Source organism: Amblyomma maculatum, chromosome 2 (assembly GCF_055883805.1).
Source record: "Amblyomma maculatum isolate TAMU_Amacu chromosome 2, ASM5588380v1, whole genome shotgun sequence".
Classification (NCBI taxonomy): Eukaryota; Metazoa; Arthropoda; class Arachnida; order Ixodida; family Ixodidae; genus Amblyomma; species Amblyomma maculatum.
The window spans coordinates 41617773-41645523 of NC_139345.1; the positions used below are offsets into that span (position 1 = coordinate 41617773).

The 27751-nt window shown below is 45.5% G+C and overlaps 1 protein-coding gene across 1 annotated transcript; it reads right to left on the reverse strand.

Annotated features, from left to right (window-relative positions):
* Window positions 1-723: 723 nt before the first annotated feature.
* Window positions 724-27470, reverse strand: LOC146198501 (semaphorin-2A-like). The gene is made up of 14 exons (XM_084591918.1): window positions 27089-27470; window positions 25855-25966; window positions 24550-24601; window positions 22155-22217; window positions 19289-19405; window positions 18162-18285; window positions 14516-14674; window positions 12125-12246; window positions 10919-11057; window positions 9513-9576; window positions 7757-8106; window positions 6166-6290; window positions 5361-5506; window positions 724-868 (listed from the first exon to the last, which is right to left on the reverse strand). Exons 1-14 carry the CDS (start codon window positions 27468-27470, stop codon window positions 847-849), a joined length of 1977 nt encoding a protein of 658 aa, XP_084448044.1. The 3' UTR covers window positions 724-846.
* Window positions 27471-27751: the final 281 nt, after the last annotated feature.

Here is a 27751-nt window from a genome sequence, read left to right on the forward strand (position 1 = left end):
GGTAAAAGGCAGTAAACAATATATTTGTAAGTTCACCCAGCCGTCTTTCCGCTTTTCAAACCCTAGCCTCAGCATGCGCCCCTGTGGCATGGCGTGGCCTTCGAAAGTGACAGCTTACAGGCGCATGGTTGAACCGTCAAGTCGTTCGCCATGTCATGAGGAACAAAGTCAGCTTAGTGGAGGGAGAGCGTCATACTGCTACTAACCTTGTAGTAGGGATGTCCATACACTGACGAGAGACCTTTGCGCGGGACCGGTTAGATTAATAGTGCTCTAGCGCGTCCAGCTTAAATTACGGCAGGTGGTGAAAAAAAAAACGAATGTTTGAATATTTGAGACATCTAGTGTGCTATTTTGTGTGTGTGTGTGTGTGTGTGTGCGCGCGTGCGTGTGTGTGTGTGTGTGTGCGCGCGTGCGTGTGTGCGTGTGCGTGTGCGTGTGCGTGTGCGTGTGCGCGTGCGCGTGCGCGTGCGCGTGTGCGTGTGCGTGTGCGTGTGCGTGTGTGTGTGTGTGTGTGTGTGTGTGTGTGTGTGTGTGTGTGTGTGTGTGTGTGTGTGTGTGTGTGTGTGTGTGTGTGTGTGTGTGTGTGTGTGTGTGTGTGTGTGTGTGTGTGTGTGTGTGTGTGTGTGTGTGTGTGTGTGTGTGTGTGTGTGTGTGTGTGTGTGTGTCTAAGGAGCGAAGTGCATAACTGATACATAACTGATTGGCGGACACATTCCGAGATGTCATTTATTGTCTTTGCGTAGGGTGTGCGTGTGTGTGCGTGCGTGTGTGTGCGAGTGTGTGTGCGTGTATGTATGTAGGTTGGGAGTAGTTGACGCACACTGAAGGCTACAGATGTCCCCCTCAGCACGTCCTTCGAGTGACCCTGCAAATAAAGACAAACAATCATACAGTATTAAAAAGACGCTTACAGTCAACAAAAATGACGCGATAACGTAAGCTGCCACCCGACATACAAAGTCCTGCTTTAACCAATCAGTATAAACGTGACTGCGTGCCCAAAGGATAGTGTGAGTGCAAGCATTCTGGCTGGCTGAGTCTGACATCACCCTCCCATATGAAAAGAGACCCGAGTTGCCAAACGCCACATCAGGCACGCTACGTCCAGTCCCCAATCGGCAATATGTAAGGTGCCAGCTACCGCCATGCAGCGCTCACAACCCCGACGCTGGATTTTCGGTGAACGGAACCTTTAACACCGTCGCGTTAAAACTAAGAAAATTCTAGGGGGAACTTTGGATCATTAAAGTGCGACGAGGCGGAAGCCTATATAGCATAATTAAGCTATTAAGCACACAAAGGTATGGTAATTATGGATTCGCCATGACATACATATCTGAGCGAACAGCTCACTAAAGCATAGAAGGTGTAGCGAAATGTCTGGATTCTCCCCTTTACAGCACCATAAGCAAAAGAATAGAAGCCTTCCTTTACATTTTTCTTGTTTAATTTAAAGGGACACTCACAGGATAAGCGAAGTTCACTTGCATTGATAGAATATTGGCTCCTAATCGCAAAACAACGCTCCTAGTGAAACAAAGTTCTTCAAAGGCGAGAAAAAAAACAGAAATGCAGGTATCCCGCCACAGCCGATTCTCCCACGTACAAGTCGTAGCATGCAAGTAATCCTGGAGGCTGACTAAATTGTATTGCGATTACATCTGAATTATACAGTAATATTTGTTTCGAAAATGCATGCGCACTCTTTTAATGCATGGAAGACTACAAAAAAAAGACATCCTAAATGTTGGAAGGCAAAATAGACCTGCACTTGGGGGCGCAACAAGCAGCCCGTTTCGTTTCAGTGTGTCGGTTTCGGCACATCGCAATCGCAGCTATGCACTTCGTGCCTCGATTTACAAGCGTGGAGCAGCTGGCGATGTCCAAGGGCTCTTCAGATGAAGTTCATGCCTCAGCAAGCAAGCATCTGTCGAAAACTCTGGTACGAAATGTATGCAGGATTATATATGTCACTTTATCGTCTAGGATAAACAAGCACAAGACCGGGTAGAGCTGTTGTACAGGCTGATCCTGTATAAGTGGCCGTCCCTTTTTCTGGGAGGAAAAGGAAGCCCGGAAAACCGTTACAATATTTTGAATGATACGGGTACTCAATAAGAAAATAAAAAAGACAAGAGAAGAAAAAAGAAATCAGGTACGAAATGTATGCAAGATTAAGTATTTCACTTTATCGTCTAGGATAAACAAGCACAAAACCGGGTAGAGCTGTTGTACAGGCTGATCCTGTATAAGTGGCCGTCCCTTTTTCTGGGAGGAAAAGGAAACCCGGAAAACCGTTACAATATTTTGAATGATACGGGTACTCAATAAGAAAATAAAAAAGACAAGAGAAGAAAAAAGAAAGGCATCGAACAGGATTTGTACTCCGACTCTTCTGTCCGCTATCATGTACATGTCTCAACCACTCCGCTACGTCGACTATACGATAAATTTGCATTATTATTAGTTAGCTATGGTGCGTTTTCAAGTGTAAACACCCAAGGAAGCGTTGAACCAAGTGCAGCTCGTGCTTCAAATTAAGGAATACAATTCGGCGTAGAAACAATAAGTTCCGCGAAACAGGAACCACGCTAGCCTCTTTTTCTTTTCTGCCCTAGTCCATGGTTGACTCCTTGTTGCTATTTAAAAGCGCCCATACGCAGCTGTCTTTACTGACCAATCGTTACGGTACGTCGGGGATGTGAGCGGCCTAACCCGCAGTTTGGCTCTCGGCCAAATGACGACACTGCCACCTCGGCGGCGTTCGGAGCTTCTGGATACCCTGCTAGTCGAGCCGCATCAGCTCTAAAAAGCATTGCACGCTCTGTCTTGGCCGAGGTCGCTGAAGTGCTACCCGGCTTTTGCCGCGAAAACTTCGTTGTCGAGCTCGGGAAGCGACGACTCTGGACTTTGGGCAGCGATAACGTAAATAATTTCGGCTGGTGCTAGAACGCAACAATCGCCGTGGGGAATCAATCATGAGTTCGCGTTTATGTTCTTTTTTGCATAATTTTCCCCATCTACTTAAAAGGGGAAAACTGATTTGATCACAGCGGAGGTAAATAAGTACTCTCTTTTAATTCGAATTGGAATATCTGAGCAATAAATACAGATTTTGCTGTATGACAGCCCACAACAATGTCACGAATCGCCGTAGTATTGAATTTTCGGTATAAATAAATTGTGACAAAGCTTTCGTCAGTGTTCCTTTAATACTGGCTTTTTGAATTATGGTTTTTCGCATAATAGTATAAGCAATCCTTAAATATAGGCTTTTTGAGTTACGGCCTTTAGGTAAACGGTGAGGTGCGTCAGAATACACCTGATTCGCATTAATTACCTTGCCAGGTAACTATTAATAAATAGTCAAATTTTTGAAGGGGACTCCTTACGTGCCCCATTACCAACGGAACCATGCGGAAAATTCGGGGTGCAGAACACCTGGTGAAAAATAAAATGCGCGTGACGTCATCGGTACAGCCGCGTAGGACCATTGATTCGACAGATAGTCATGGCGCTATATACACGCGACTACTAGTAATCGACCTTTATGATTCCTTCAATTTAGCCTAATTCGCCCCATAATTTGCAATGGTTTACTACTTTACAGGCCTTAACCCATTATACCATTTCTTAAACTCACACCTTCGCATTCAGAGCAAGTGAGCAATTTTAAGTACTTTCCCTGTGCAACTTTTTACAAATATAGTTACCATCTTCATTTATCGAGAGGCCTGCATGACCCCATAAACGTCATCTGTATCAATTACTGGATATTCTCAAACGCCATACTTGTCGCCGCTGTTGATTGAGCAAGAAATTATCAATCATTCACTCGTATTCACGAGTGAAAGCGTAGCCGCGCAATGGCCGCACATAGCTGTAGCTACGCCTACGATCATGTGTCCGACAGCAGCGCGCCTTTCACGGCGTCTTTGGCCTGTAGACGCTTCTGGTCGGGCACTACGACAAGAACACGTGACATCTGCGTAGCTGTGTAACGCGCGATTTATAGGCGAGGCTAGAGCGTGTTCTGGCCGCGCTGATTTGCTTTTCCCCGAGAGGGGCCTCGAAATGTTTTTCATAACAGCGGCAACGAAGACAGATTTTTTGAAACTCTAAAAGCTGAAATGGACAGTAATTGGCGCGAGCTGCAAGCCCTCGATAAATGAAGAGCCTAACGCACATTATTCAAATTATAAGTATTCAATAATATTTACCCTGCCAAACTGTTAACGAGTCTCAGCTGTATTCTGATGCACATTACAGGTGCAATACCTGGCAATATTTTCCAACTCTCCCTAAGGTGAACGAATCAAGATCTGTCCTAATATTGCACAAGCCTTGGTCCAAACTTTATGGAAAGATTTTATTATAAAAATTTAAATTCTATCAAACCGCGCTGTTGCTGGTGATACATGCCGGCGCTCGAACAGGGCAATAAACACTATCTGTGAAACCATTACAGCAGCTTCTACGTTGTAATGACTACCATCGTCTTTATAGGGACCCAGAAGCCATGACCAAACCTTGAAAACCAACCTCCCAAATGCACTGCGTGCAGTGCTGCTATCTTACTAAACACGTCGCCTTGACTGGGACTTCGCTTGAGGGCTTAGCCTTTTGCTTTCGCCTGTCTTTTCTGGGTGAATAGCTATCGTGTCCGACGCAATGCGACTCTGATGTTTCAAAGCCATAGCGGCTCTGATGTGAGACGGCGAGCTCGAATTAAGCCTTAAACAAATTTTCGGGTGTCTTTGAAACCCATCAAAATTTTCGTGCTTCATCCTTTTCAGCAACGGTGACAAGCTTTTTGTACGAAAGTACTAATCCGTATGGTCAGAACCAGCAAAGTTGTCCAACTCTAATTCCAGCGCTCTGATTGGCTAAGCTGTTTCGTGACGGAAAACATTTCTTCAGCTTTCTGGCCAAAGAACTGCAAGCGATAGGCTGCAGTCTGTGCCGCCCTCTACTCGCTCAGATTGTAATTCGACTAAACTTTCTGGCAATTTTTGTAAAGCTTAATGGAGGTAAAAAGAGCACCGATATGATATCAACCTCATACCGCCATGTAGAGGTGAAAAGATATGGAATGCATCGATTAATCGCAAGTACTTGTAAGAAGCATTGAGCTTGCATTTCCCAATGCAGTTTGGGCATGTGATGCGCTCAAAAGATTAAATCACTTTTGTACTCGAATAGATTAAAGCGGTGCCATTTCGTACTGTACGCATATGCATACATACATATAAAAAGCAGGACAATAATTAATTCTTCGAAATTGTATAAAGGTCGAGTGCCCCCATAAGCTAGGATTGTATGGAGTACACCCTAAGTTTTCTTCCTGCAGAACTCACCCGTCGACGTGAGGGAGGCAGCGTGTGCCATCCCATCCGCAGAAAGGGTCGATCACACAGGAGGAACACTGCTGGGGCCTTCCTTCGCAGTTGTCCAGGCGGTACTGAAGGACATCTTCGTCCGAGAAAACGTACAGGCTCCGGTGCTGCGAGTAGCATTGTCACCAAAGGTTCATGCATCGACAGTGCCGCCGACATATCTCAACAGCTTCGCACGCGTGATGTGGTATATGTGTAGTTTCGAGCGAAAGTCGTACGCGTTTCTTCATTAAAAGACAGCTATAAGGGGAAAAACGCAAAAGAAAACAGGGTTGTTTCGGGCCAGTTGTTAAGAAGTCTTATTGAACGAAAAATATCGTAATGCTTCTGGGTATTGAGTCAGCAGGATGGTGACAGAGAATCACTTTAGTAACCATAGGCTTATGAACCGCGGCACTTAGTCCTTGCATCTGTATCGAACATAATACTAGCACTACCTTACGCGTTGACCGAGCAACGTCTCCCCCCCCCCCCCCCCTCCCTGCTACTTTTCAGGTCCACAGGCATGAATGTCGCTCTCGAGTTGAATGATAGTAGAGACATCCTCAAGCTCAAGCAGATAATTATATAAACGTTTTATCGTAACACGTAAATGAAAATCGCATCAGTTTAAAACAGTGACCCAGACTTTATCGTTGAAGCAGGTATCTTGCTTTGCCGATAGTTCCTTGACATCCTAGAAAGAGAGCTCAAACAGGTATTGTACCAATACACAAAAAAAAAAAATGAGCTGCAAAAAAAAAAAATATCGGTGTTTATACTATACCTTCATAGAGACCATCAGCTTGTGAATTTTCCTGGACACATTGAACGCGTCCACCCGTTCGGCAGGGGACGGTGTCGCACTGCCGGTAGCGATTTCCTCGGCCAGTTTAAGCACCTGGCCATTTTCTGCAAAACAAAGATGGGCCGCAAAGTATACTTCTTCGATGGCCACATTTTTTACTGTGTATTCAAACACTGGTGCGGTTTTGTGCAAGTGCATGCTACAACAGCAATTACATTTCAAAGCTAAAAGCAAAGGACTCTTCAAAACTAATTTTTTCACATAAAGTTTGAACCAGCGGGGCTGAACAATTATATCAAAAAGACATGCAAAAAAGAACGGCCGCTAACCGTTAGCTTTTTATAGCCATGGGATTTAGCATGGATATGGCAGAATTCTGCTCTGTTTTACGGCGCACAACAGAAGATCCATGCTACACACGATCATGGCACAACTCAGGCTGATTTCATGGCCTGAATTACCAGTGAGAGAGTTTCGTTCTTCAGCATGAAAAGGATAGTAAGCGGCTGTCCTATGTTCTGCGTCGCATTGATGTTCGCGTTCAGTTGTCTTGAGTTTTTTGTAGATTTCAATGAACCAACTATCATAGACAAAAGACTTTATTTAGGTTAGGAGCTTCCATTTATAAGACAAAGCGTCGCAGTCCACCGCAAATGAAAATGATTTGATTCTAACTTTTATACCAACTATATCTCTACAAAAAAAAAGAAAAACAAAAACGAGTTAATAAATTCTTACTTAACACACTACTTAGAGCTTCTGAAGAGCTCAAAAACTTTAAATTATGTTTGAGAACTTTAGAGGAGGTGTTCAACTTAGCACCTGGAAACCTTTAACCAAGTTTATATGGTCAGATTTGTGCATCCTATAAGGAACTGGCGAAGTTAAACATTAAAACTCGCCCACAAAAAGTCGAAACTAAATCAATGGTAAAAAGTAGGTTAACATTTTTGAAGGCATTTAACCTCTGTTCTAAGGCTATGAAGTGAGAACGTTATAACTTGCCATTTTCGGCTCCCATATCGGATTCTTCTTTAAGCATACAAGCGCTTTGCTGCTCGCCTAGTAACTATAATCCGTTAATTTGTGCCTCTATAATCTTAGACCTATTCGTAAATAGAGGTGTGAGCTGCAACATTTTTGCGAGACCTCACATGCGAATGTATGCCCGTGGAGTAGGAATAGAGCGCCTAACTTGAGATCCAAGAATACCGAGTTCGATTCCCATCTCACAGAAGCAGCAGGGCTTTTAAAATACCTCCTACATGGATGCGGTTTTGCAGTCGTCCTAGGTAAACAATAAACACAAAGGGGTGAATATAGGCTATCATCCGAGGCACCACCTTGGCGCCATGACCAGACATTACTGGAGGAGTATATTGGGAATAGTTCCAGGGGTCCTTAATTAAAACAGAAGCAAGGGTTCCAATCGAGCACATTTTTGGAAGGCTTGTCTATGCACAGCATGTTTCACTGGTCATCCAACTCTAGCGTTTGGTCCAGACCAGTTTCCGCCATGCGTTGAGAAGAGGTCGCCGGCAACCATAAGAGGCTCGTGTGCAACGCTTACCCGTGGCCACGTAGCAGATGACCCAGGAACCCCAGGCCTCGCTGAACACGGATGCGGCCATGGCACGGAATGCGACGCCCGAAAGCGTGTAGAAGGCCCGATTATAAAGCTGCTTAGGCGACTCAGCGAGCAGCGGATGAGAGAGCAGGAAGTTGGTCTCGGCAGGGTCCAGTGTACGGGAGTACGCAGTGCAGGCGGCAGCCTTCCCCGTGTAGCTGGTTGTGTTGGCTCTCACGGGCTTGCTTAGGGCGTCTCTGCTCAAGGACACCTCGATGAATGTGGTTGTGTTGAACGCCCTCTCGATATCCTCCCGCCGGAAGGCACACACCGCCGAGTCGGGATAACCATTGCTGAAAGGAAAATGTAGTTCAGCGTTTATATGGCGTGCAGGACTGCGTATATTATTGTTTTTGAATTCTGCCTAATTCGACTATAAGTGAATACATCTGAGAGGAAGTAGCTGCGGTGATTTGAAGGCGATGGAGTTAGGAACAATTGAAGATGAGAGGGGGACTGCGGGTAGCTGCTGCTTACGAGACACTGAATTAAGCGATATCGCACGAAGCAAGCCTGCTTGCGCCACCAAACCGCACGGAGCAGACGAAAAGCAATGAACAGCGATTTGAGCTATAGCACTGGCGAACCCGTTGTCACTACGTGTTGTTTCCTTATAACGCGATAGCATTAAACGCCCGTTCTCCTGAAAATCCGTCGGCGGCGTAGTCGGCACTGCCTGCGTCGGCGTCGCGAGTGAAATATCACGAGCGTGCCTATGACAGGTGGCATTTGGCAGGTGGCATCGCAAGGCACTGATTGGTTGGTAGATTTGGTGACGTCGCGAAGTCACATGACATAGTCTAGTGAGGTTACTGATTTAATATCGGAGGCTGGGATGTGAATTAAGCTTTCGTGAACTTCCGGGTTCAGGTAAGCTACTCCAATAGCACGTAGGGACATTTTTTGCTGTTTCGTTAAATTGAGGCTTCGCATCTATGTCCGGTGACCTTTCACATTATGTGACAGCTTACGACGGCATACTAATGAGCGTGTGTGAGATAAGAAGCACAAGTTGAGGGCTTCCTGATTAACCGACTTCAAAGTGCATGTACATGGAGGAGGATTCGCATGGAGAACAGAAAACGGGAATTTTTAGTACTGTCTCTGGATTTTTCCTAATATACAGAGCTTTATTTATTTTCCAAAAACAGAAATAATTATGTGACAACCTACTCTTCATTACACTTTGTTCTCCTAGGCGCATCTTAGGGTGCTGAAGTAGCCCTGCTTTAACGAGTAAGCACTTTATTGAGCGTGTGTATTTTAAGACTGGCGAAACGTATTTCACATAGCTAATAGCTTACCTATTAGCGCTACCAATTCCCTAAGCTGTTTTTCAAGATACTCTACAGATCCTTAACTGATACTTCGTTCCTGATGCCAATAATTAAAAAGTTGGCTGTACAGACCTTTAATTTTGGATAACAAAAATATCTTATACGCAGCCACGCGACTTAACAGCCCTCAGGGGGTTTGGGGTCAGAGTCATATGACGGTCCTAAAAGCTTGGTTACATTTAGCTTTGATACCAGAAAAAACACTAGTTCCAGCACACAAGCTGTCACAAATCGCCGTACCAGACTACAATATGCAGAATCAACCGATCATTTGCATTTCCTCGAAAGTCGCATTTATCGTATGTAAAAGTGCCGCGGCGTTAGGATACTATGTAAGATATCATTGTCTTAATTCTACTTACGTGACGGTGGTGAAAGCCCCAAAGAGCACGCCGGTCTCCAAGTTGGGTACCCAAGAGGACGCATCTGTTGACGACACGTCAGCAAAGAATAAATCTTAGCAAGGAAGATTATTCTGGCTTGGAAATTTATCTCCACTCAAGATGCAGTACAATCCTAGCAGCAATATGAATAAGAAACTGCTAGAAATAAACAAACCAAGCAGGTTATGGTTTGAGGGGTTTAACGTCGCAAAGCGACTCAGGCGATAAAAGACGCCGTAGTGGAGGACTGCGGAGATTTCGACCACCTGGGGTTCTTTAACGTGCACTGGCATCGCACAGCACACGGGCGCCTTGCTTTTCGCCTCCACCGAAAAGCGGCCGCCAAGGCCACGATTCGATCCCGCATCTTTGGGCATAGTAGTCGAGCGCCGTAACCACTGCGCCATCCCGGCGGAGCAAACAAATCAACTAGGCGGTTATCACCGTCCTCGCCTAACACTAGTTTATAAAATACTACCTAATTGCTTCCAGCAAAAAGGACAATACATTTAGGACTGAACGTTCTCCGCACTCAGCATTTCTTGAACACAAAGCTCAGTGCCAAGCTCCCATCCCTGATAGTACACATTGTTAGTACGCGGTTTGGTTATAACCCTATAATAACGTAGAGATTTGTTCCAGTTGGTGCATAGCTTTACAAAATAAGCCATCAGTAAATAGAGCCACAGTAGAAAGAAGCGATGATAAACTTTCCTACAAACGTTCCCATGTACCCTTTCCTCATTTTCCTTAATCTGTTTCCTGCTGGGTAATTTGTGAAGGTTACGCTCCTACAATGTTACATAGTGTTGCAATGTTAAGCTCTTACTCTCATAATGCAATCTCTGGGCAATGGAACAAAATCTGCAAGAGCAGTGATCATGCATTTGATAAGGATGAGCTTTCGCATAAATGTTGCAAACGCCCCTAAGGGAGGCCACATGCGATTCCTTATAGTTTTAATCAGTTAACGAAATTGACAGACCCACGTCACTGTCGAAGTCCCAGTTGACGCTTCCGTGAAGCTCATGACACTGGTGTGAAGAAAAGCTCCCGGACATGGACAGCACTTGATGCTTTTAAGGCTAAATCAGCCGACGAATAAAAACGCCTCGAAACCATTGACATCCTCCAAAGTAACACCTGGTTGGACCTTACAAGCTGTTAACCATCACTTGAACAAGATAATTTACATCCCTGCCACTCTCAGTCACCAAATTGGTTGGCATATAGGCACGCTGTTGACGTATACTGCCACTACACCACAATGCAGGCGGTCCGTAACTTAAAGCTGTGGGCAAGATCGAACGTTTGCGTTCCTAATTAAGAACGTTTTAATCAATCGTCCCTGTTAATTCTGCCCACACATTCTGTTCTGTACTCACGGATTGCATCGAAGGTAAAGTGCTCCTTCCGTGTGTCGTCAGGATATTGCACGAAATCGGTGCAGCGTAGACGGACTTTCATGTATGAAGTCCACAACTGCTCCCTTCGTCCGGTCCCGGGTGCACCACCGAAGTCGTTCTGCCCGCGCGGAGACCGAAAATTAAAATAAATGTTTATGTGCCAAGGCTGTCCCCGCCTTCTTAAAACTCAAAGTTGATTTTAAGCGCCGACGTTTTACGTCAGCCTGAACCTTAAGTTAACCTCACTTCCTTTCCATTCTTTAGTGTCTCTCTCTTTCTCTCGGTTTCTCTCTCAAACATCAGGAGTGCAGAAAATTATTTCTGCTGGTTCTGCATACTGAAATCAAGTCCTATTGCGAAGAGGCGTAGGACTGACGTCCAGACGCACTTCCAAAAATACACATATCCAGAAATTTAGCACATATTCTGGAAAACGTTCTTGAACATATTGTTTCGTATATTGTTTAAATCGCAACAGCAATCAATATGTCCGCACAACTTCTCTCAGAAGACTATTGCTTTTTGCCATAGATTTTAATAACGTGCCCCATCTCTCTTTTGCGGTAGCCTGACTAATTGTTGTGAGCGCAGGATAAACTTCAAAAACAAAATTTATTTTTGCGTCGCAAGCATTGATCCTTCATATCAACGTATTCATAAAAAGTATCTTATAATGGCCTACTGTTGTTGTACTACAAACGCACTAGCTCCCGAAGCTAGTGCGTTTCATAAAAAGGGCTCTGAGAGAGTGGTACCAAACTTTCAAACCACATTTCTTTAACCAATTAATCTTCAGGCGCCATGCAGGTATTGAACCTCCGTTTCAACGCAATTTTGAGTGGATATAATTGGTTGCACACTAAATTCGATATAAGTCATCGGCATTATCAGCTATGCTCTAACTTCATCTTTATCTTTAATTTAACCTCTCCACCCCCCCCCCCCCACACACACACACACACACCTATTTCAGCCCATCTTTCATCCCTAACTGCTTCAACAGGTTGCTATAAATAGGTACTGCATGGAACGTTTATACCGGTCACCAATTGACACACGAATTACTAGGGAATGCCAAAGTCAATTATTCCCTGAAAAATTTCTCTCAACAAGCGCAATTTTATTATTTCTGGTGGCTTCACCATGTTATATGTACCTTAACAATGGCGATGAAGTTGAACGTACCTTGCACACACGAGCAATGGCAGAAACGATCCTGACACCGCACGCCAGTTGCTCCGAGGCTTGTTCGCGAAAGACGAAGTAGGCGTGTGCGCCAAAAGACAGGGTGCCCGCCGAGTGCGGATCTGTGAAGATAACGCAATGGCTTGCACTGACTCCTGTGTGGTGCACTTGCAATGAATAGGCATTTCATGACTAAAGGAAAGAGTGCTCATATTTAATGATGTCATTTATTTTGGTTATCATAGACCAGAAAAAAAAGAGTACCGGAATCAAATTGAACGCTCGTTGTTTCGGGGTACCAGACAGTGACCACAGCAGGGTGCCGCACATCAACATACCCCAGTTCGTTGGACAAGGTAAATAATTGCTTCTTGAGATAAATTTTCGTGCCGATAACTGTTGCCTGGCAAAGTGCGGATTGCATGCACGCAGTCGAATAGACCAAACAATTATTCAATCAATCAATCAATTTTATTTGCGAGAAATATCTGGATGGTCAGCCTTGGCTAAAAGCTGTGCACACAGCTTGACAAAGACCCAGGGCACCAATACATGGCAGTAGCGAATGTAAGAAAAACGAGTAATTTTACACAAAGTAGCATAACATACACATTACAATCGCTTGCAATGAAGAAAAGATAATGTAATATAGGCCCTCAAAGACGCATGGTATGAACAGCCTCTCCCCATTTATGCTACGCCCCCCCCCCCCCCCCCCCCGCGCCTCTCTCCCCACCCGGCTAAAATATAGTAGTGGACACTTACTGGGCCTTTAAGTGTATATGATGATGATGATGGACTGATTTTTTATGGCGCAAGGGCATCTTTGGCCAAAGAGCGCCAAAACACAAGGTGAAGTCACAACTGAATTTGATAAAATGTCCGAGGTGAGGTGTTTAATGAACTTTAAGTGTATATGACACGGCAGCGTTAATGATTCCGCCTGCGGCTGACCTTGCGGATTTCGGTACCCGTACATGCATTCTGAAACTTGTTTCATCATTGATTCCTCACTTTAGGCATTTATTACCGCGCACATCTCACAACCTAGGCCGACGCCGGATTGCCTGCAGGACGAAGCATATAACGCAGGCGTATTAAAAGCATTTCGCTGCACCTTATTGAATAATGAATCATGGTAACGCGATAGCGAGGCCCCGTCCTCCATAAGACCAGCGTCGTCAGTGTTATATGAGAGAGACATCAAGGGAATTGGTCTGGAAAGTTGGTACCGTAGCAGGTGCATGGCCGGACACTGACTGATGAGCGATTCGTGTGGTGTCCCGAGATCGAGAAGCTGCCAAATCTGGCTACTTTTTTTTTTTAGATGGGAATAAAACCCCCGAAAACCTTGTATCCAAGACCAGGCATGCTATCCTTGTAAGCCACGCAGGAACATTCGCATATTGTGGTTAAAACGAGTCTTTATATCTATGCTGGGTGGTCTGTCACAAAGTATGACTGTTCACAAGTGCACGAGGAAGAGTATAGTATAATAGGGGCATAAATTACTGAACTAGGGATTAAACGAATAACAAAATGCACGGACGCCAACTAAGACCTATAAAGAGAGCCGCATGCAGACGGGGGCCATTAACGCTGCCAAGTGGTGCTGTTGAAGGTGGAACTTAAGTGTAGCCCTACATATGAGTACGACATCTAGACATTTTGGATCGGTACTCGCGCCACTCTTGCTGTAGTTGTGGCAGGCCTTCTCTCACTCTCCATTCTCAACACCTAGTGCTGACGCTCTGAGCACATACGAGCGCCGCTGCCTGTCTGAATGAGCATATTAGCTGGCAAATTTCTCGAACATTACACCTTGCATGTCACACATTTGTACGTATACATACGCTTGTCTGAACCACATCCAGAGTCCAAATTATACAGTTTTCCGAGTCAACAAAATTACAAGTAATGAGAGTTTGCAATAAACTGGACTTTACTGGCCTAGAGTCGACTAAACTGAACAAGATTCCACTGGACTGCATTGCACAGAACTGCAGAGTACAGACCAGTACTTGACTGCACTGAATTTGACTATACTAGATCAGACTAAGCTGGGCTGAAATGTTTGGTGTAGATTAAGCGCTACTAGCCTGGACTACAATGAGCTGCCTTTCGCAGGACTTGAACCGATTATATTAGACCAGAATCGGACTAGGGACTGGACTGGACTGAGCTATACTCAGTCCGGACTAGACTGAGCTAGACTGTAATGATTACCGGTCCGTCTTTCACAGCATTTTGCCTAAGTATCAGTGCGAGCAAATTAATTTCTATTTTTACAAATCGCAATTACTTCCTTTTCTAATATGTTTTCCAGCACCGCTCCGGGAATAATAAAAACGAAGGAGCAGAAAGGGGCTGGTGATGTCGTGTACCACTCACCGCTGAGTGTTGCGCCGTCGAAGTCATCGGTCTTGATGAAAGGGTAGCGTATTTTCCTCGTGCCCGGGATCGGTATGGCCGAGCGGTAGATGGAGTGTCTCCCTTGCGCCAGTTGATACAAGCTCACCACAGAAGAAACGCCCGGTACAGGTGCGTCATCTACGTTCGAGAGACGTGGCTGGTACAATAATAGTGTATAGAATATGGCTACGAAAGTGAAATTCGGTAGAGGCACTTAAGACTGCTTGGTTATGATAACGCGAAAGCATGTACCCGGTCCCAACGATCACAGGAGCATTTTCAGATTGCACCCCTACAGCGCCGGTACATAAGTCAATTCTTTGCTTACGCAAGCAATCACACACTGGAACCTCTAAAAACACACAAATTCTTCAAAGCGTCACACATGTCGACCGGGCGTTGTGGCTAAGGGACACACCACTGCGCGCGGAACTAGCGCCATGGCCTCTCATTTGACACCTCCGAGCTACGTGCCGCTCGCTCATCGGACACCCGAGGCTACTCATATCCTCGCATGCCTAGGGCCGCATCTCTCCCTTTTCACTTGAACCCGCTCTCTTGATATTGCTGTCGACGGCCGATGAAAGTGGGAGTCCGCCGACGTGTCTTTCGATCAATGCGGCTGGTGAAGCTTTTGATGTATAATCTTATCAATGCAACACTGCATGCCTCATACTCACCCGGTCTTGTCTCGCGATTCAACTTAGGAATGACGATAAAATTTACGAGAAACATGTGAATACAGCTTTTCCGTCGTGTAGCTAAGCTTGATGCCACTTGCAGGTCGAGTCGATGTGACCTTTTTCAAGAGCTTCACACAGCCCGTCTGCTTTCACCTTCAAAACGCATCGTGTGCGTCATGCTTCGCAGTGGTGTCATGAGTTGCGCTGCCGCTTGCTACATAAGATAAAGAATTGCGCAGCTTTCTCTTCTTCGGAATAGCGATCCCTTTATTCGCCAATACGCAGAGTTGGTCCTTATTTTACCACAAAGCTCCAATCATATGCGGAATTAACAGCTCAACAACAAAACAGGCATTAAAGGCCGACATTGTGATTGGTTTCGAAAGAAACAGGATACGATCAAATGTTTACTTGCATTACACAAATATTCTGCCAGTGGATGGCTGCTAGAAACTCCCTGCTCTCCTGAATAGCGATTTGATTTTTTATCCCGTAAGGCACAGACCTGGGTAACATTATCGTATAGCCAAACACGAATACATCGAACTTGAAAGGGCTGTCGAAATATCTCGATTTATCAATGCTTTGATGCATAAAACGTGACCACATATGGATTCTCTGTAACACGTATGTACGGGTTCTACGCAACCCGAAAGCATACTGCCAGCACATCACTCGTCGTAGGTACATTTACCCGCGAGGCGCAAGTGCACACGTGCGCGCCTAGCAGCCACTCGCACCATACGCCAGAAAAGCGGGCGCACTGAATGCATTGTGCTTTCGTGCTTCTCGCGCCTATCGTCACGCAGCACACCTAGAGTTGGCGCTCACATCAAAGCTGCAGCGGGCGGTGCATAAAAAGAAAGTCCCAGCGGTTCATAAACAGTCAAATTGTGTTACCAGTACACTACAAACTTAATAAATCAATTAGAGTCGGGCACAATTGATTTCTGCTTCGCCTTAAGCGGCGAAGAAGGCCACGTGATAGCCACCGCAAGTCATTTGTCAGCTAGGTTAGATTAACCGCACAAGAATCAGCGCACCGCACGCCGGCTTCTTCGCATTACAGAAGTGTTCATTGAAAACAACATGCAAGACCGAAGGCCACCAGCACGTCGACCTCGTCGCGCGCATTAACCGCTTTACCGCAGCCGGCAAATCCGGAGGATGCTCAAATGAACCGGCTCCACGGGGGCAGTTATCGTGGGAGCGCCATTAAAAAAAAACCGCCCCCTGCGAGGGCGTAGCGCTCAGTTCGATATATCGGAATCTTCCATTAGAACGAGTTTGATAAACGCGAACTTCACTGCGATACTTTTCCATGAGATTTTCAAGGGTATATTCGGCACTTCGACGTAAGCGATGATTTAATGTATCTGGGGTAGACTATTTCTTTAAGAATGGAAGACACTGCAACACAAAAAAGAGAGAGAACATGACGGCATAATGCACTAATTAGCAACTTGATTCTATTCCGATAAATACTAAACAGCCAAATAAAAAACACTACACATTATGAAATATTAGCCGGAAAAAGTGGAATCATTTCTTGTAGGTTTGGGTTATACGAGTTATATAGGTTATAGTGTTTAACATCTTAGAGCGACTCAGGCTATGAGGGACGCCGTAGTGCAGCTCTTCACGACGAATCTTATCACCGGGGATTCTTCGCGGGCACTGACATTGCACAGCAAAGGGGCGCTTTGCTTTTCGCTCCATCGAAAAGCGTTCACTGCGGCCGTGATCAAACCCGCGTCCTCGGGATCAGCAGTCGAGCCACCGCGGCGGGGCATTGTAGCTGCTTTGAAAATGTCTAGGTTTCTTATCGACGTATTGCGCCATCCTGTTATTTATCGTCCAGTGTGATGCGATGTTTTCCCCTCGTTATTTAGTTTACATGTTACATAAATTTGTTTGTACGAACGGATAATTGTAGTTTTGAATCTTGAAAGGAGTCGAAGTGCTACCTATAGAAGTACTTAAAGCGTGAAATCGTCACTCAATTTCGTTTTTTTTTTGTTTTTTTTTTTTTTTGTAAAGGCTTAACTCCATGAGCCCTCAAGCGCGCGTCCTCCTCTCTTGCATGCGCGCCGGCCAGAGGAAGTTGCGCATGCGCGACGTGCCGCCCACAGCCGAGCGCTTTCACGACGCTCGGATCCCACAGTGCCAGATATTAGGCGCGCGCGCTGCTCAGCGCGCCTCTTAATTTCGGCGTGCATTGACCAATCAGCGAGCGCTCTGCGTCTGTGTATTCCGGGGAAGGTCTGGCGTGCCTTCCAAGCATGTTTTGAGCAAAATGGACGATCTCCACCTCAGTGGCAGCGCATCGTCCTGCACTGGCAGCCAAATGAATGAATTCAACAACGAGCTGCTCATCGCCGCCATAGAACGATGGCAGCCGCTATGGCTTGCGAGCCACGCGCTTCATAAGAACGAGCAGGTGACGGCGGCTCTATGAATAGCGGTGGCCACTGAACTTGTGCCGGGGTTCTCGCGCGAAGGTAAGATGCTGAACCTGTTTGTTCGTTATTCATGCGTTTATGTTCGTTATTCATGTCGTTTATATAAAACACTTCTTATGTATGTTCTTGAGTTTTCATCACAGACGCTGTAAAAACGCTCCAGAAGCGGCGGAAAAGCCTCCACGACAAGTTCCGCCGATTATACAGCGCGCGACAGGGTGCGTACCGCGCCATGCGCTTGGAGTTGTGAACCGCTTATCTTGCGCGCCGGGGCGCGGTGCTCACCGCGCAGGCGCGCACGGCGCCCTGCGCGTAGGACGCAGAGGTGTCTATGGAGTCGGGCTTTAAGGCTTTCCTCCGAGTTTTCCGTATGATAACACACAGTGGACTTGCCTCTTGGCCACGAATTTTCATGCAGGTATTTTTTTAGAGCGCCGGCAGAAACGTCACAATTCAAGGAGCGTACAACAGGACACTCACCGAGCCACAGGGAGGACGTGTCCCGAGAAATGAAGTCGGAGCAGCGCCCCTCCGCTTTGCCGGTCCGGTTGTCCTCCAAGACGAACGCCCTCAACCTCGCGGGCACGAACGAAAGGTTTGAAGCCTGCAGGTAATGGAGGACGTCACTTAAGCTACGTGGTGAGTATTCACCCTTCTCCCGCTTGGGAGTCCAAATCTTCATGATTACGGCCAGAAGAGCTTGGAGTGGAATTGGTAGTCGTAAGCGCAGAGGAGGTGGTTTAAAATTCAGAGAGCCTATGAGTGCACAAAGTTAACGTTGATATGACATAGGCGTGATAGAGTTAAGCCATGTCGTATCTGGGCGCAATATCTTCAGCGATGGAGCATAAAGTGGTGCTTCAACGCCGATTGACGGGCTCAGCATGTGTACCAGCTTTCAAATACAGACGCTGCATTTACCTCTTTCCCAAGGTACTCACATCAGGTGGGATAACGAATTATTCTCATAGGGCACAGGTATGGATATTACGCGAAATTTATATGTGACTGTAATAACACGGACATTTCCCTTTTTTGTGCCGTTTGTGATGTTTTGACGCATAGGTAGAGGGAGATGTTGATGCCGACTCAGCAATGCTTCGCTTCAGTGTAACACAGTGGGTTACCATTTGTGTAGAAGCGGTCATACTCGTTGCTATAAATATTGCTATAATGTAATACTTCTCTCCCGTCTCCATACATGCCATGTCGCCAACTTACTTGCGTTAAAGAAACGAATGTTAGTTGGTTTCGCCACTTGCAGGTTGAACTTCAGGTAAACTAAATTAATTTATTTGCTGCTTGACACAAAAAAAAGTGAAATGCGACACAAGAGACGCTTAATTCCATTCTAACATCATTGCTGAATTAGTGTCTTCTTAGCTTTGCCACTACCAGAGCATCATGGCAAGCGATTCTTATTATAAGCTCTTGAAATGACAATAAAGGTCAAATATAAGAGTTCGGAATAAAAACACGAGAAAACGTTCACTCGGAGGTTTATGTCCTCTTCTCAGTTGGGTTTTCGCGATCTTAGCCAATGAGAAGGAGAAGATGAAACATGAATTCTTCCATCTCGCATGGAATCTTTCCTCGGGGATACGCACCTGCACTTGCCAGTCGGTCGGATTCCTGGAGTTGGTGCCGCATATGTAGAGCGTGCTGCCGTCACGGATAGGATGGACTTCGCGGATGTGATTCCGGCAGTCCACGTCCGGACCCAGCTGCGTACAGCAGATTCGAGAAGAGAATGCCGAGCTCATTACTCTCAGTTCGACGTTGTTTGACCAAAATGCCGAGTTTCGCTTGACTTGTTCAGAGTTTGGTTTGAGCCTTCATTTAAAAGATTACGAGGGTCTTTAGCGACTAAAGTAGTGAAAGGCGAAAGCCTGAGAAGTCGCATCATGTCTAGCGTTCCTGCCATCTGCAATCCCACACTTGAACGCGCGCCAAGGAACGTCACGCGACAGCCTCCGCAAAACCGGGACACAGTTTGTCCACGACAGTATGAGCCATTAAATGCTTTCACCTTAATACATGGCGCCAGCCAATTTCTCGTGCATGATTAATGGTAAGCGTCTGTGTTTGCACTACAAGAGGGTATTCCCGGTGATTTGAGAGACGCAGCTCAACGCATAAGCGTTACTACCCGCATGCGAAGAGATCACCTTCCGTTGCCACTGCATTAGATGCCATCTTGATAGCCAGTTTCTTCACGTGCTAAGTTGCCAGTTTTACTCTGCGCTTCAGATATTGCGTTCACCTTCTTCGTATCAAGTGAAAACGTTAAGCTAAGTACCTGAATTTGGCCTCCTTCATCGTAATAAATTCCTGAAGCATCCGTTAAATATTTAGCTGAACACGATAAAACATAGCAAAGGAATGCTACACGAAACTAAACTCAGCTAAACGAATGCTAAATACTGCTTATGCATGTACGTGCATGCTTAGCCAAGCTCTACCCCGCCTTTTATTTTTTGTACTTAAATACGTAGAGCGTTAACCAAACTGACTGAGCACGACGGCACTCGGTCATACTGGATCACGGCAGATCCGAGTCGAGGATATAGCACGCTTCTTGTTACGGTGTTCCCATATGGATGTGCTTCCATTTACCTCTCACCGCACATTGGTAAGATTACCACCGTGCCACTGCTACGCTTCTGTTATCGCCATTCGTACTCATGTAGAACGAGCACTCTCTACCCGACCCGCCTGCATGAGTTGCAAGCGTAAGCTCTTGATAGTGTACCTCTCAGGATTTATGCCCCAACCGCGTATTCAGCGTCTAGGATGCAACAATTAGCAGCCAAAAATTCAATCAGAGCTAAAAACAGGTGAAAAGATGACGTCACCTGTTTTTAGCTCTCATTGAGTTTTTGGCTGGTAGTTGTTGCCTCTTTCATGAACTTTTATCTGTTTTTATCTTTCGCCTCATTGAAGTTTTTGGCACGTTTTTTGTTGGCTTTTTTCGTGCACCTTCACCTTTTCATGATTTTGCCTTGTTTATTGTTGGCTCTTCATTGCCATTTTTCATTTATCATGTTGCATTTTGTTTTTACTTGCTTCTATGCCTTGTTTTTATAGCCTCTTCAGTGTTTGTTGAAACCGCGTTCGTTTTTGTGGGGTGGCCTTCTCGAACTGAGATTGCGATACGGCTACTGAGATTGCGATATGGCTACTGGGACTGCTATACTGCTGCTGGGGTTGCGATTCGGCTTCTGACATTGCGAGAGATTGCGATGCTGCTACTGAGATTGCTATATCTTTCTTGTGAGTGCGCTTGCGTGTCCAGTTCCTTCTGTCAATTATCAATGCACGGATCAAAAGCGTCCAAAAATAAAGTTGAATGTTCAGCGCAGTTGTGTGTGTGTCCCTAGTCCTTTTGTCCTTGTCTGCCAGCGCTGCGACATCATAATGCTTGACAGTGTGCTTCGTCGGCCTCAAGGCCGCAGCTGCTGCCTACTGGCAGATCCTAGCTGCACGAAGGCTGAAATTCGGAACGCTACCCACACTCCACCGCAAGGTGGCGCAGAGCAATCACATCAATTGCTTCATCAGTAGCAGGATGGTGCAAGGCCGCAGTGTTCCTTTTTCAACACTTTAGGCCCGCCCGCCGGAGAAAGCTGCGCAAATGTAAATATTGAGAAGCTCCCCGAAGAAAGCGGGGCAGATTGCGCTCTCTCGATTGCTATGCCCCGCAGCGGTATCGGGCAGACACCAGTTTTAGCGACGTGATATCGGAACTGTGAGCTCAAGTGTTATGTAGCGCGCCAGCTCGTGGAGCTGGGTTAAGTGGTGAGTCTTTTTCAAGCAAGTGTAGCCGTCTATTTTTTTTTAAATACGTCTCTGTATCGTTTTCTTGTTATTGTTTTATAAACACATTTTGTCCGTTGCTTCGAGTTCATCATGCTTCCTCTCCGTGTCAACTACACTGTCGCCCGCCAAGTCGACGGACATCTCGAAGAGTAGAGGTGAAGAAAACAAAGAAGATAATATACTTAACCTGACTTTATTGATTGGACGAACAATAGCGTTCGACATTGTTCTGCTGTAGAGATGCCAGCTGTAAATGGCAAGTAATCGCTTTGTGTTCCCTCTACGGAAACCCCACCTCGCAATGCACACTTTCTTGGGTGCAATTAGAAGCCAGGAAGGCAACAGGGAAGTGCTGGTACGCTTGTGAAGTCGACAGAACGACACGACTTTCCAGTTATTAAGGCAATATCGACACAACGTTTAAGTCGTCAAGCTAACAACGGCGCCACTGATAAACCGATATTAAGCATAAGTATAGCGCAGAAGGTGCTTTCGTAAGCGTGTCATAAAACTCTAAACCGTGAGCAAATCTGCACGATGGGTAGCGATAGCTGTGTCGCGAATGTCAAGGGCAACACACTACACCGCTTATCGGAGATTTCTTTCGGGTGGAATAAAACTTGTCCCGTAGAACTTGCGTCGCTCGGTGTTTACCTGATCTCCTCCTCGTAGTCTGCAGCCGGACATACTTTCCTTTGGAGCCGGGAGGTGCAGCTCCTGCAACATCAAATTTCACGGAAAAGGCGAAAAATTGACCGTTATATCTTGGCATTAGTTATCAACAGCCAGAACTTTGGAGTGAGAGCGATGATAAAAGTTGAAAATCGGGCATCTGAGATGAGACACTAGCGAAAGCGTCTAGGTATAAACTTCTCCAAATGAGATAAAGAATGACCGACGCCGAAAATGCGACCGTTCTACACAATCATTGCTAAAAAAAAATTGCCGTTATGAATATGGCAAGTTTTATAGCCACATTTGAACACTAGCTTCGTAAGCTTTACACGCATAAGCTCTATTAAACCCTAGACTAGTAAAACATTTTGAGACATGCCACTGCTTAACGCATATTTAGATTCCGGAGATGTAGTGGCATCAGTAAGTCCCCTGAAGCAGAGCATGGAGCGATCAGGTAAGCACAGGCTGAATGAATCGAAGCATTCCTACGTTCAGACTCCGGAGTCCAGATGCCGGCGTACAGATGGCGCGACACTGCTTGCCACAAACTGTCCTAAACAGAGTCCTTGAATATTTCAAATTCGTACCTAATCAAACATTCGCTAGTAGAATTCAGAGCTGGAATTGAAGGGCATATTTTTACATACGAGAGGTTGACGGGACCAAAGAGACAGCTTGAAAAAAAAAATGTAACTTCGAAATAAGCGGCTTCTAAATAATGAGAACCTATTCTATAACATTTACCATCGCCACTGCGTAAGACCTTTGCTGAAACTGAATAAAAGAAACAAGTTAAGCGTACACAAGAGAAACTCTGAGAAGCCGAGTAGTTTTATGAGAAGCGAACTACACGGGGCATCGTAAAGAAGTGGGCTGAACGGGATGGGTTGCGATGAAATATTACCGTTGCCACACCGACTAACTCCTAAACGACCACATCTCATCGCCAGTGCATACGACACCAATAAGTATTTTTAGTCATTTTCAGGTCACTGCTATCCACAGCGCAATGAATTCAACAATATGACCATAAAAAGCCAACAATAAACTACCGTCAACTTGACAAAGATACTAAGAAAAATACACGAATAAACGCCGGCTGAAATCCAACCAGCCCCAATATTTATTTTCACACTAGATACTTCTTGATAAATATTCTTAGATTATTCGCTAATAGCGCACATACTCCATTCATGCGACACAATGTCAAGTCAAAAGTTCACTTTTTGTACTTCATTTGTGTAATGAAAGCAAATACATCGTTATTTTTTATTCGAAAAACACACCACAAAATGCAGTGGTAGGGTACTTTCTTAACAGTATTCAGAAAGTCTTAATTGATAGAATTTTAATTGGCACAGTGCTTTATGGCGAACGTCTGACAGGCAGGTTGAGGTAAACTAACAAAGCTATAGGCTGCACTTTAAGCTAACCACGAGGGGCAGCAGATAAGGTGAGAGCGAATAAATCGGCAACTTTAATCGGGGACGTTGTTTTTTTCATTGGTTACTGGAATCTCCCGTGGTACTGTAGGTTTGTAACGAGGGAGTAATTACTCGTCTCTTTGAGACGGATGTCTGTAAGTTGTTACGGAATCTATAGCGATTGCTCTAAATTTGAGGGCGACCGGCATACAACGGCTATCTGAATTAGAATCTAATTAGTATGAAACTGCAACTGAAGCACCGTCAACAATCAGTGTACAACCTCGAGAATTCTTCAACCCTTCTCCGGAAACCGATAATATGACGTTTGAATTGCGGGCATTTTCTTATTTTCACTTTTGAAATAGAACGGGACATGCCTGTCGCGACCGGCACAACAGTAAGTCATGGGAGGAATCTGAGGGACAAGTTTCCTTAACTGCATTGAACTTGACTATTGATACACGGTGTGCCCATATAACAGCCTAAAACACTATGCCTGTATCTTCGATAGGGAAGGTTGCTATTGGCCAGTTGATTCATGAAAAAGGAACAAAACGATTTGGTACACGCACACAAAAGAAGCATTAGAAGCGCCTACTGGCAATGTGGGCTTTTTTTTTCTTTATTTCTTCTCCAGCATTTCGAACCTATAACTTGTTCAGGTCGATCATTACATTTCACTTATGCCAAGCGGAACTGGGATCAGATAGACTTAAGCTACTTAGAGTCCATTTAGAAATAGTTGAACTAATCTGGAAGTGCTATTCTCGCGTGCGTGTACATCCACGAGAAAAAAAGTCCGTCGAGCAGCATTCGGCTCCAAAGTCGGAATGGCTCAGGGAGTGCACTATAATATCGTTAGCCGTAAAGCCGAAGGAAAATCAAAACTTCGGCAGGTCGGCGCGTGGCGCAGGAATCAGCGCGATGTTAAATTGTACACCTACCGTGACAGGCCCCAGGCTGATGTCGTCAAGCTGTAACTTGAACAGGTTCTCCCTGCGAGCAAAATTTCCCTTTGTATGAATCTTCATCACAGAGCAACCACTAAACATCATAGAGGCTTCGTCTGGAGAGACCGCATCCTCTATGTAAAACGGCAAAAGAGGTTTTGAGCTGTGTAATTGGCAAATCAAATAAGAATCCCGAAAAAAATAAAGCTGGTTCTGAACTGTGTATTCAGCTTCACTCGTGGAACAATAGTTTTTTATACCATGGTTAATATGAACCACAGGAACGTTCTGGTCTCCGATGTTGTGAGTAAATTTGAAAAAGTGTGGAGTCTCAAAATTGCTCATTAAGACGGAGTTGTAAGTTTCGCCTCCAAAAATTCCAGCACGCACCGATGACCTTTGTCTGATGCCAGCAGGCAGCAAGGAAAAAAAAATGAGCAGCACGGTTACTTATCACTGAACTCATAACGCGGGCCCAACATAGTCACCTTATGAATCTGCTGGGCCTCGTAGTAGTAACACAATCCCGTAGAGTTACGCATTTCCCTGTGAACGAAAACAATCTCGCAACCTTTTTTTTTTTTTTTTTTAATGTATACCGATGTGACTGCCACGGCTTTCTGAACAGTTTTTCTCGGCTTGTTTCGAAATTTATTTACCTTTCCCTATTTCTTCTTACTGTTAGCATGAATTGTAGTGCGTTTGAACTGCGTTTATACGTGGTTTTTAGCTAGTCATTATCTTTTCATTCTACCATAATTCTGGTAAACTTATTCATATTTGTTTTATTTTTGACCTCAAACGTTTTTTATGCATAATATCTCTCTTTGCTATACTTACTTTTAAAAAGTTAAATTGGTTCACAGGAAGGGAAAGGCGCAGTAACTGTCACACTTGCTCTGTGGACACCCGAACCGCGCCGAAGGGAAGGGAGGAAGGTGGGAATGAAAGTGGAAAGAGAGAAAGAGGAGCCGTAGTGGAGGGCTACGGAGTAATTTCGACCACCTGGGGATCTTTAACGTGCGCTGACATCGCACAGCACACGTTAAAGATCACCAGGTGGTCGAAATTACTCCGTAGCTCTTCCTGCATTTTCCATTTCTTGGCACCTTAATATAAAAAAAAATAAATAAACTGAATGCATGGCAAATACAAAAACCAAAATCAGTAAGAAAGAGTGAATCTAACCACTAAGAAAATGCTGATCTACTGAACCAAACAAAGTTAAAGTGAAATTCAGGGTCGTTGGCCGCCACACCCGCCCTATAGACAACCGCGACACATACAGTCGTCACATACATGGCTCCAACGAACAGGTAGCCTCGAGTTTCGTCCAGGTAAGCCGAACGGTAGTACAGCTTTCCACGGGTGAACCTCTTGACCTGATGATTGACTGATACAGGCGCTGTACCTGCAAAGAGGCATATCCGATACACTGATACATCTTCCAAGGAACACGAATGAAACGCGCAGCGTACACGTGTGCATGCAGACCGAGCATCAGAAGCAAGAGAGTATCAAAGCTTCTCGTAAGCCAGCCGGACGCAACCTTCTCGGCGAGATCATTGGTAGAAGGTTGCGCGAAGGTTGGAGCTCCTTGTTTGCCAGCTTTGCTTATACTAGCAGGCCTACAGTGCGCATGGCTGTACGTTTCAATACCGGGGATCCGAGCCACCACGTTCGCAGTAAGCTGCAAGTGTACAGGCTTCGACCTCGGCTCCGCAAGAGATTCTTATGCGCCAAAAGCTTGCGATCTAATCGAAAATAATGGGCATAGTTATGAGGCTTCGCTTGAGTATAAATTACTTGTGCGAAGCGGACACTTTCAGCGTTAAACACCACGGGCCTTTCTTGGCGTGTAGCATATCACAGATAGACAGCGCCCGCTCACTACACAAACACGTATATCTCTAGTGAAACTAAGGTTGCAGTGAAAGAAATAAAACATGTTTAGCAGAATCCATCAGAGTAGATTAAATTTGTAGCAAGGATCACGTTACTCTTCAGCATGCAGTTTAGAGAAAATTCGTCTTGGTCCAAAGATCGACCCGGGGCCTCTGCTTGTCCGAGTCGGTCGTCATACCAACTGAGCTATCAAGAGCGTTAAGAAGATAGTATAGTAGGACCAGAGCGTTTTTATCCCAGCTCGAAACGAGGATGATAAATTGATAGATTCCTGGCTGTCGGTTAAACCACCTCGCATTGCATACGATTATACTAGCCGTCCTAGCAAAGGTCCTTGAACAACATGCGCCTAGTCATTATAAGTTAAAGGCGCCAAAACAACACGCACACACACAGCTTTAACTTATAATAAATAGACACCAACTAGCCCAACAATAAGTTCTCTTATGCACCTAGTGCCTACTACATGCCGTATAAACTGAGTAAATCCCTTCCCCAGGCAAAATTTTAAATACTCCACACAATCATCTCTGCCGATGATACGCATACTGAGACGTAGGAACAGGCTTGTAAACATTTCGTGAGCTTAAAATGCTGTCTACAGGAAAACGTCAATATCCGCTCATACCAGCTGATGGCGTAGCGACGGATGCGAAAATGCGACGGGCTGGAGGGGTTGCGTCTCTCGGCATTGCGATTATGATGGGCGAGAATTTCGTTTCGTCTTGGTTGCGCACCACAAAGGGAGGGTAGGTGGCAATGGCGGGCTCAGCCGGGATCTCAGGTGAAGGCAAGAGAGCCAGTGTCAGCAAAATAACCAGGATGCTGGCGGCGAACAAGGCTGCCAATCCGAAGACTATATACACCAGAAAATTACTCTCAAATTTGCCATGTTCCGTGTCCAGCAAAGAATGACGCTGAAGAAGCAGCTGTTTCTTTGCGAAGTGGTCTTCTGAAGGCGCCCAGGCGTGAGCCGGAAGCACCACTTGTCCTTGCTCGGTGGGTATCATGGCGTGGATCGGAGAGCGTGTACGAGGAGGAGACAGCAAGCGCGGGCCTTGTGGTCGCCGGAGCTGGACTTCGTTGCGAGGAAGCCGTGGTTTTTTGACGTTACCTTTTTCGCCTGACTCGCATCACGTGCCACGCTCTGGCTTTGCGGTTCGTGCAGAAGGAGCCCTTCCTTTTCTTTCATTCCCACCAAAGGCAACGCGACGCTGCTGCCCGTGCATAACGTTTTGAGCACCTCGGCTCTAACAATCACCAAGCGGCCTAAAACGTACTTCCAACAAAA

Excerpts from the sequence above, each read along its gene's own strand:
- LOC146198501 (XM_084591918.1), bottom strand. The coding sequence starts at position 27,470 with ATGATACCCACCGAGCAAGGACAAGTGGTGCTTCCGGCTCACGCCTGG. Across the intron at positions 18,286-19,288 it reads CGACCGACTGGCAAGTGCAG|GCTTCAAACCTTTCGTTCGT; the intron begins GTGCGTATCCCC and ends CATTACCTGCAG. Across the intron at positions 9,577-10,918 it reads CTTTACCTTCGATGCAATCC|ATGCGTCCTCTTGGGTACCC; the intron begins GTGAGTACAGAA and ends TGTCGTCAACAG.